The sequence below is a fragment of the Cibotium barometz genome, chromosome 42 (genome assembly GCF_041138505.1).
Source record: "Cibotium barometz isolate CiBa-2024 chromosome 42, ASM4113850v1, whole genome shotgun sequence".
NCBI classification, from domain to species: Eukaryota; Viridiplantae; Streptophyta; class Polypodiopsida; order Cyatheales; family Cibotiaceae; genus Cibotium; species Cibotium barometz.
Window position 1 is genome coordinate 27,654,613 of NC_141087.1, and position 10,320 is coordinate 27,664,932.

General features: G+C 42.5%; 1 protein-coding gene across 1 annotated transcript; it reads left to right on the forward strand.

The window, feature by feature from the left end:
• The first annotated feature begins 538 nt into the window (after positions 1-538).
• LOC147614331 (polyphenol oxidase 1-like) lies at positions 539-2,970 on the forward strand. Its single transcript, XM_086780886.1, has one exon. The coding sequence runs from the start codon at positions 749-751 to the stop codon at positions 2,702-2,704; it is 1,956 nt and encodes a 651-aa protein (XP_086637012.1). The 5' UTR covers positions 539-748; the 3' UTR covers positions 2,705-2,970.
• The last annotated feature ends 7,350 nt before the right edge of the window (positions 2,971-10,320 follow it).

A 10,320-nucleotide genomic window follows, 5' to 3' on the forward strand; every position in this document is an offset into this window, starting at 1 on the left:
GTAGCGCTTACATCAACACTTATGTCATTGGTGCAACACAATGCTTACTTTAGTGTTTTGTAGAGCGATGCACAAGCGTTGCGAATGGGTCCCACATTTGTATAGCAGTTGTGTTGGCCTTTGATTGAAAAAAGAAGATTACCAAGGACACACGGACGATGCTGATGGCATGGGGTACTTATTTCCTCTACCTTTTGGATTGAATCCCACATCTACCGTGCCGTGTGTGATGGGGGGTACTTATTTCCTCGACCACCTTTTGATTAAATCCCTACCTTGTCATCTGTCTACATTTTGGTACTTCTTTTCTCGATGTTCGTTGATTCTCCGTTCAAGGGATTACATCCCCACGTGTGCATGGCCTCACGGACCGTGGAATACATATTACATGGGCTGAGGCTGAGTGACCTTACAACGCGCTTTTGATCATTTTTGCGTGTGCGGGCGACTTACACCAGCATGTAGGAGCCTTATCCAGACACCATTGCTCATGACCCATTCATGAGAGCATCCTCTCTAGCAAACAGTAGAGTCATGCACGTAATGGTGTTGCGAAAGCCAGAGAGAACACGGCACCGCCTGGATTGGAAACCTTTATATAAGAGCTCCTCGCACTAGGATGTGCTGCAGTCATTTATCGTGTTCTACTTCTGATTTGATTAGTGTTGCTCCATCCTCAGCTATCTTCAAAATCTTGAGTGTGCAGGTTTTTTTGCAAGTCCTTTTGCTTTTTTGTACGGAGAATTAGATGGCCTCGGATCAGAGCACAAAGCATATTATGAAGAGTTCTAGGAGCTTGCTGGGCACGAAGGCTGTCGATCCAGACGACAGCGAGTCGCACGCGGTGATCTACCGCTATTCCTTGGCGGCCGCGGCGGCGGAGGACTTGAGCCAGGCCGTCCCGCGTGAGAACGTGCTGGACTTCTTCTACCCGCACGTGCTGGAGGCAGGCGGGGCGAAGAAGAAGCAGGAGAGCCTGGATTGGCTGAAGCAGAGGAGAGATGTGTTCCTTCTCGCGTTCGAGGCTGTGCAAGGGTTGGCGGCGGATGACAAGTGGTCCTTCTACCAGATAGCGGGCATCCACGGCTTGCCGCACGCCCCATACGATGGGGACGAAGGCGACTGGAACCCTGCCAACCCAGACTGGTGGGGGGGCTACTGCCAGCACGGGACCCCCCTCTTCCCCTCCTGGCATCGCCCCTACATGATGCTGCTAGAGCAGTCCATCATCCGGCAAGCCAAGCTCCTAGCCACCACGCTCTCTCAAGCACAAGAGAAGCAAGCAGTCCTGGACATAGCAGACCAGCTCCGCTTGCCTTACTGGGACTGGGCCAGTCACAGCACTAGAATCCTCGGACTCCCCGACATCTTCACCTCCACAGAGATCGCCTTGGCTTATACATGGAAGTCCTTCTCCAGGACCAAAATCCCCAACCCCCTCAAATCCTTCGTCCTCCCAGTGAATGTAGGCAAGCCCATTGGCTCCTCCGATGTCTTCAACCCCACCGCCAAGCCCAACTACGTTGTCCCCTCCGAGGGCACGCCCTTCATCCCCCAAGATTACCCCACAGTCCGCCATGTGAACTCCTCCTACATGTCCCAGAATGATCATCTCAATGTGACTCTCATGAGAAATGCAGGCACCACTCTGGTGGAAGGGGTGCATGCTATGTTCCACCATAACCAATGGCTGCCTTTCTCCAACCACTTCTGGTCAGAGGAAACCCATGGCGATGGCAGCCAGTACGGTCACTACTCCTCTCTGGAGCTGGTGCATGATATCTTGCACAGCACCGTAGGGGGCACAGGGGGCCAGATGACCTACCCCGAAACAGCTGCATTCGACCCCATCTTCTTCTTCCACCACTCCAATGTTGATCGCTTGGTAGCTCTATGGCAATACTGCTACCCCCACGCATGGATCCCAGAGAAGCCTCTGCAGCTAGATCATGAGGGCACCTACACTGAAAAGCCAGACAGTGAAGCCAATGCTTCCTCCCGTCTCACCCCCTTCAGGCGATCCAATCAGGGGCAGACCTTTGTCACTTCCAATGATGTCCGCCTTGTCGATGCTGACTGTGGCTACAGCTACCCAGAAATACTGCGAGCTCGCAAGGAGTCGTGGAGCCCCTCCCAAATGCTCGCCTATGTCTTGAAGCTCTATGAGCCTCCACAGAACTTTCTTAACAGATGGGTGCTGATGGTGGAGAGGATACAGAAGCGAGCTTTCAACGGGCCTTTCAGTATACGTGTGTTTTTGGGCAAGCCGGATGCCAAAGCGGAGACGCCGCTGAGCTCACCCAACTTTGCCGGAGCGATCTCTGTGTTTGCGAGGTCCAACGCAGTGAGGTGCGCTAACTGTGAAAAGCAGAAGTGCATGAGGGGCTCTCTTGATCTCACAAAGACGATGGTCAGGCTGGGTATAACGACGGCGGAGCAGTTGAATAATACCGACGATCCGTTTAGCGATGACGGAGGCCCTCCGTCCAACCCCTTGGCGGAAGCCGGGTCCGTCACTGTTGTGTTCGTGGACCTCAACGGCCGGCAGCTCGACCCAAGCAGCGTTGGCGGGTGGGAAGGACCCAAGCTCTCCCTCTACTTCCAAGAGGGCGTGCCAGATGAAGACGTCAACGAGTCCCTGGTCCAGAACATTGACGTGGCACCCAAGACCATCCATAAATTTACCTTGAGCAGCACCTCCTAGGGTTGGTGTAAAATAGACGAAGATACCTTAGTGAAAAAACAAGCCTCATGCCTTGGTATTCCCCCCAATAAGCACCCAAAACGTAACGTTTTTTTGAATGGTTATTAATTAAATAAACATTTGAATCCCTAGAATAATTATTTTAAGATTCTCCATCTACCCCTAATTGATGTTTATATTCCACTATAAAGATTGTATTAAAACCATAAAGTTTGTACTATTACACTTGTCTACATGCTAAATGTTACACTTGCCTACATGCTAAATACTGAAGCTTGCGGCCTCTTCATTCTCATCACCGCTACTACTAGAAGTCTTTAAAAGTAAAAAATTAGTGCACGCCTCACATTTTGAGGCAACTGCCTTTGCCCGAATTTGATTTTTACAACATAGGTATAGTAGCTCTTCTCCGAATTGTCCACATTGGTGATGCGATCTATTTCTGCACATTATTGATTGTCCTTGCACATTTCTTCCCTAAATCGTAAGTGCATTTCAGTGACCACACTTACAACACTTGCGTCCCAAGGTAACACTGACTTCATTATGTATGTGGGTCCTTCCAAAGGCGAGCTATGGGGGCATGTTGTTAAGTGGAGATATTTTGCCACAATATGCAAGTGGGATGTCTGGATGTATTAGCAGATAATGCACACATTTTACAAATGCCCCCCGCTAGAATTCAAAGGTGTTGAACATACATTAATATCTAAGCATGTTTGGTACTTCTTTCCTCAGTTTTCTTTCTCCCTTTTAATTGCATCACAACACGTGCAACTGTACACTAGTTTCCACATTGGCACCTTGCATCCTTGCTAACCTACTTCTTGTATTCATCCTTGCTAAACTACTTCTTCATCACTATGGCTCTTCTTGACCCCAACCTACACTGGTAACAATTTGATGACATTACCTTTGTGTCCTCCTCCCAAATAGAGGAGATTGTGCATCTACAATTCTCAACCATCCACTCCTTGCACCAATATTGATCGAGGCTACACTGGGCAAGGAGGAGATAAACATCAATACTACATAGTAGCGAGGAGGAGATAAACATATATGGGCTCCTACATTTGGATAAGGGATAAGATCCACGCTTGCAACCAAGGGAAGTGTGTGAGCTGGCTGGGCAACTAGGTTGGACATATGTAACCCCTTGGTAACTAGGTGGGCATCCACGTTGGCAACTAGGGCCCAAGGTTGTTACCAACGTGGAAACCAACCCGTGGTTCCTTCATTTTCTTTCATTCTCCTTCACCACATGCCCATTGAGTTGGGTATTTTAAGTTTTCTTCATTTCCAATGTCATTCATGTTCTTATATTTTCATGGAAAAAAAGTACATGTGCATGTGCATGTGTACGTTCTTTTCTATTTGCATGTGCATGTGCAGGTGTATATTCATAAATTTTCTGAGAAAACATCAATGCATGGTGTGCAGTGATCATAATGGGCTGAAATTTGTTCTATGTATAGATCATGTGGCTTACATCATGAGCATGCATGTGCATGTGCAAGCAAGTCCATGTGCATGTGCAAGTGCCATTTTATACGATAATATTATTTTTTGGGATTTGTATTAGAAGATAATGCACACATTTTACAAATGTCCCCTGCTAGATTTCAAAGGTGTTGAACATACACTAATATGTAAGCATGTTTGGTACTTCTTTATTCAGTTTTCTTTCTCCCTTTTAATTGCATCACAACACCTGCAAACAACTGTACACTAGTTTCCACATTGGCACCTTATGAAAGATGTTGCTCCTTCACATTAACACACAGGAAGAGGCTGCTCCATCTGAAGGTTGGCTATGGTGGGCAAAGTGAAAATAGTCTTGCCAAAGTATGTAAGTGGCATGTATGGATGTCTTAGCAGATAATATGTATGCATGTTCTAAATGGCTTTGGCTATTACGCTGAGAACACTGGAAATATCTAGATTTTTTTGAAAGAGCATTATGAATTTCAAAGGTAATAATGTGTGTTGAGATCTAAGAGTATGTTGTACTTTTTTCCTCGATTTTCTTTCTACCTTTTTATTAAAATTGCCAGCTATGTAAGTTCGGGCCGGTTTTCACGTAGCCCATCAATTGGTGTGCAATCACCATCCAGCTCCCATGGGCGGCCACTTGGTTGGGACCCCCCAACTAGGCAAGGGATGGAGCAGATGCCACCCCCATTCATCCGATTCACAACCACTCAAAAAAGTGAATTAATCCCAGGTTCCTTTACCAAGTTGATAGTGGAGGAAAAAGTACCAAAACATTGACCAAATTAGAAGAGAGTATGTACGCCTCTCACTTAATGAGATTTTCAAAAATCGTTTTGCTCCTTTTTTGACCTGTACTTTGCACAGTTTGTAAAAATCACTGCAATCCTACAACACACCCATGGATTTTTATAAGATTCTCTTATATTCATCCTTGCTAACCTACTTCTTCATCACCATGGCTCTGCTTGACCTCAACCTACATTAGTACCAATTTGATGACATTACCTTTGTGTCCTCCTCCCAATTTGATGACATTACCTTTGTGTCCTCCTCCCAAATAGAGGAGATTGTGCATCTGCAATTCTCAACCATCCACTCCTTGCACCAATATTGATCGAGGCTACACTGGGCAAGGAGGAGATAAACATCAATACTACATAGTATAGCGAGGAGGAGATAAACATATATGGGCTCCTACAGTTAGATAAGGGATAAGATGCACGCTTGCAACCAAGGGAAGTGTGTGAGTTGGATGGCCAACTAGGTTGGACATATGTAACCCCTTGGTAACTAGGTTGGACATATGGCCAACTAGGTTGGACATATGTAACCCCTTGGTAACTAGGTGGGCATCCACGTTGGCAACTAGGGCCCAAGGTTGTTTAAGATCCATGCTTGCAACCAAGGGATGCATGTGAGCTGGCTGTGGGCAACTAGGTTGGACATATGTAACCCCTTGGTAACTAGGTGGGCATCCATGTTGGCAACTAGGGCCCAAGGTTGTTACCAATGTGGAAACCAACCCATGGTTCCTTCATTTTCTTTCATTCTCCTTCACCACATGCCCATTGATTTGGGTATTTTAAGTTTTCTTCATTTCCAATGTCATTCATATTCTTATATTTTCATGGAAAAAATGTGCATGTGTAGGTTCTTTTCTATTTGCATGTGCATGTGCATGTGTATATTCATAAATTTTCTGAGAAAAAATCAATGCATGTGCATGTGTAGGTTCTTTTCTATTTGCATGTGCATGTGCATGTGCATGTGCATGTGTATATTCATAAATTTTCTGAGAAAAAATCAATGCATGGTGTGCAGTGATCATAATAGGCTGAAATTTGTTCTATGCATAGATCATGTGGCTTACATCATGAGCATGCATGTGCATGTGCAAGTCCCATTTTATACGATAATCTTATTTTTTGGGATTTGTATTAGAAGATAATGAACACATTTTACAAATGTCCCCCGCTAGATTTCAAAGGTGTTGAACATACATTGTTATGAAAGCATGTTTGGTACTTCTTTACTCGGGTTTCTTTCTCCCTTTTAATTGCATCACAACACCTGGTTACTGTACACACTGGTTTCCACATTGGCACCTTATGAAAGATGTTGCTCCTGCACATTAACACACAGGAAGAGGCTGCTCCATCTGAAGGCTGGCTATGGGGGGCAAAGTGAAAATATTCTTGCCAAAGTATGTAAGTGGGATGTATGGATGTCTTAGCAAATAATATGTATGCATGTTCTAAATGGCTCTGGCTATTATGCTGAGAACACTGGACCTATCTAGATTTTTTTAAAAAGAGCAAGATGAATTTCAAAGGTGATAATGTGTGTTGAGATCTAAGAGTATGTTGTACTTCTTTCCTCGATTTTCTTTCAACCTTTTTATTAAAATCACCACCTATGTAAGTTTTCAGGTAGCCGATCAATTGGTGTGCAATCACTAGCCAGCTCCCATGGGCGGCCACTTGGTTGGGACGCCCCAACTAGGCAAGGGATGGAGCAGATGCCACCCCCCATTCATCCGATTCACAACCACCCAGAAAAGTGAATTAATCCTAGGTTCCTTTACCAAGTTGATAGTGGAGGAAACTACACCAAAACATTGACCAAATTAGAAGAGAGTATGTACGCCTCTCACTTAATGAGATTTTCAAAAATCCTTTTGCTCCTTTTTTGACCTATACTTTGCACAGTTTGTAAAAATCACTGCAACCCTACAACACACCCATGGATTTTAATAAGATTCTCTTGTATTCATCCTTGCTAACCTACTTCTTCATCACCATGGCTCTGCTTGACCTCAACCTACACTGGTACCAATTTGATGACATTACTCTTTCTATTAGCTTCTCATGTCTTCGATTCAGTGTTGATCTATATTGTTGATGAAAAACCCTCTCCTCTAATTGTGTTATATGATTAGCACCTTTATAAACATCTTCTGATGAACTGAGAGCATTACAATACCCAAGAAAGCTTTGGTGGTGATCTCCTCTATATCTTATCAATGAAGTAATATTTTTGAATGGACTTGAACTTGGAGTAAGAGGTTGCTCTCGATATAATTGTCCATCACTTTAGAAATCAATATTTTTTTATCGTGTCTGTCTCATATTATCCTTGTCTTTGTTACTTATCTAAATAGGCTTGTTCTTCTTTTACAACAACCTATACTCTCTCGAGATCAACATGCAAATGATGGAGTTTTCATTTGAGTGACATGGTTACATCAAAAAAATTAGATTACTAAGAACAAAATGACATATACTATACAACCATCTAAGCTTAAATAACAATCCAGAAAAAAAAAGACACAAACAATTTAGAGGAAAAGTAATCTACGAGGGAATTCAAAATTTTATTTAATAAGAAGAGGGAGAGCCTCCTTTTCGAATGTAATAAATTCATGAAAGTGTATTTATAACTAAGGGTGGATAACTAATTATTCTTATGCCTAAATGGTGGAACAATTTTTGAAAGTGACATGGCTATGTGAATATTCTGGTTCTTGCATACTAATTTATGAATACTCATTAAATGAAAAGGATGAGTAATTGATTATCTCTCTAGAAAAAATGTCAAAATATCATTGTATTTCTTCATAAAGTAACGTTAGTATTTCATAATTTTTAGTACTCAAAAAATAGGATGAGGCTATTAATAATCCCAAGAATAAGCCTTTTTTTTTCCTAATAGCTCCAAAAAATGGAAAATCTACAACAAACAAGCTATAAAAACCAGAGCACATTAGAAAATTTTGGAGGTTTGTAGGACCTTGTAAGAAATTCACAGACTCTTACTTTCTCTCTCTAGAAAGAATGTTCAAAAGATACCCTCATTAAATGTGTACTTGACAAGAAACTATCGCAAGCTACAAAAAAGTGGATTTGACAAGGTATTAAAATATGTGCACTAGCTACACATCGCTCTCAACTTTTTGGGGTTCGCAAAAGGCACTCACGTCATCATATGGCACCTTTTTCAAAAATTTCATGCTACTCTTCTAAAAACAATCTACACTTAGTGGTATTTTGGTGTAGAATTTGGTACTTTTGACATCACAAATGCGTCCGAAGCGACCAAAAATTCTCAAAACTACTTTTGAATCACTTAAATTGGACACCCGGAGAGGCAGAAATGACCAAAACAAGGGGAGAACTGAATCATAGCCAATTGGCACGCATAGAGGCCTTGGCCAAAAACCCCCACCAAAACGACTTTTGAATCACTTGAATCGGACACCCGCGAGGAGGCAGAAACAACCAAAACAAGGGGAGAACTGAATCATAGCCAACTGACGACCCCCGTCAGTTGGCTATGATTCAATTCTCCCCTTGTTTTGGTCGCGCGTCGTTAGTTGGCTATGATTCAGTTCTCCCCTTGTTTTAGTCGTTTCTGCCTCTTCGGGTGTCCGATTTAAATGATTCAAAAGTCGTTTTGGGGGTTTTTGGCCATTGTAGACACAATGGTGATGTCAAAACCTCCAAATTCTACACTAAAATACCATGAGAAGAAATTTATAGACTCCATTGTCTACAAAGTTTAGCTTCAAAGTGCTTTTTCTTATCCAATGATGACATAATCCGTATTTAATATAGGAACTGTACCTCATTTGAAACAGATACCCTCATTGAGTGTATACTCAACCATTTTTAAAAAAGATACCCTCATTGAATGTGAGCGTGACTATTTTTTGAAATTTTTCAATGAATTGAGCTATTTTTCAACGTTACATTGGCTTCTTCTTCATTGGTTGCGCTCTATTTTCTCTCTCCTCTAAAAGGCCCTCCAAATGACCTCCGAAACGTCCTAATGATGAGGCTCATGCATGAGTCTATGCATGCCTAATCGTATGCATAAGCCTTATGCATTTGATTAGGCTTATGCATAAGCCCTGAAACATGAAAATACTTATGCATAAATACCCTAAAATATACAAAATATGTGGTGATATAAACCGAAGGGAGAATGAAAGAAAATCAAGAAATAAAGGGTTGGTTTCCTTGTTGATAATAATCTTGGGCCGCCCTAGTTTTGCCAGTGTGTATGCCTAACAAGTTATACCAAGGGGTTGCATATGTGTAACCATGGTTGCCTATACCATTCACACACTCCCCTTGGTTGCAAGAATGAATCTTATCTCTTATCCAATTGTTGGAGCCTAGATATGTTTATCTCCTCCTTGCTTATTGTGTACTATTAACATTTACCTAGTGTAGCCTCAATCAATATTAGTGCGAGGAGCGCGAACAATCGTTGAGAATTACAAATGCACAATCTCCTCTACTTGCGAGGAGGAAACAAACCTGAAGTCATTAAATTGGAACTAGTCTAGGTTGAGGTCAAGCAGAGTTGTGGTGATCAAGAAATAGGTATAGCAAGGATGAGTATAAGAGATTTCTCTAGGGTCCATCTTAAGAAAATATATGACTCTGTTGTAGGGCTACATTTATTTTTACAAGTTGTACAAAGTAAAGGTCAAAGAAGCAAGCAAAGAATTTTTTAAATTATTATTGAAGTGGGAGGGGTACATACTATCTTGTAATTTGGCCAATTTGTCGGTACAGCTCCCTCTACTATCAGCTTCATAAAGGAATGTGGGATTAATTCACTTTTTGAGTGGTTGTGAATTTGATTGATGGGGGGTGCCATCTACTCCATCCTTGGCTTGCTTGGGGGGTCCCAACCAAGTGGCCACCCCCACGGGAACTGGCTGGTGATTACAGATGTCCACACCAATCCATGGGCTACATGGAAAACCAGCCCAAAATTGCATAGGTGTCGATTTTAATAAAAAGGTAGAAAGTAAATCAAGGAAAGAAGTACCACACATACTCTTAGATATGGACACACATCATCACCTTTGAAATTCATGATGCTCTTTTTAACAAAAATTAGACAATTCTAGTGTTCACAATAATAGCCAGAGCCATTTACAACACGTATGCATTATCTACTAACACATCCATACATCCCACTTGCATATTTTGGCAATACTTTTCCCCTCATAGCTAGCCTTTAGATTGAGCAACCTCTTCCATGTTCTAACAATAATTAGCAACATCTTCCATGCACGCCAACGTGGAAACTGGTCTGAGGTTGCACAT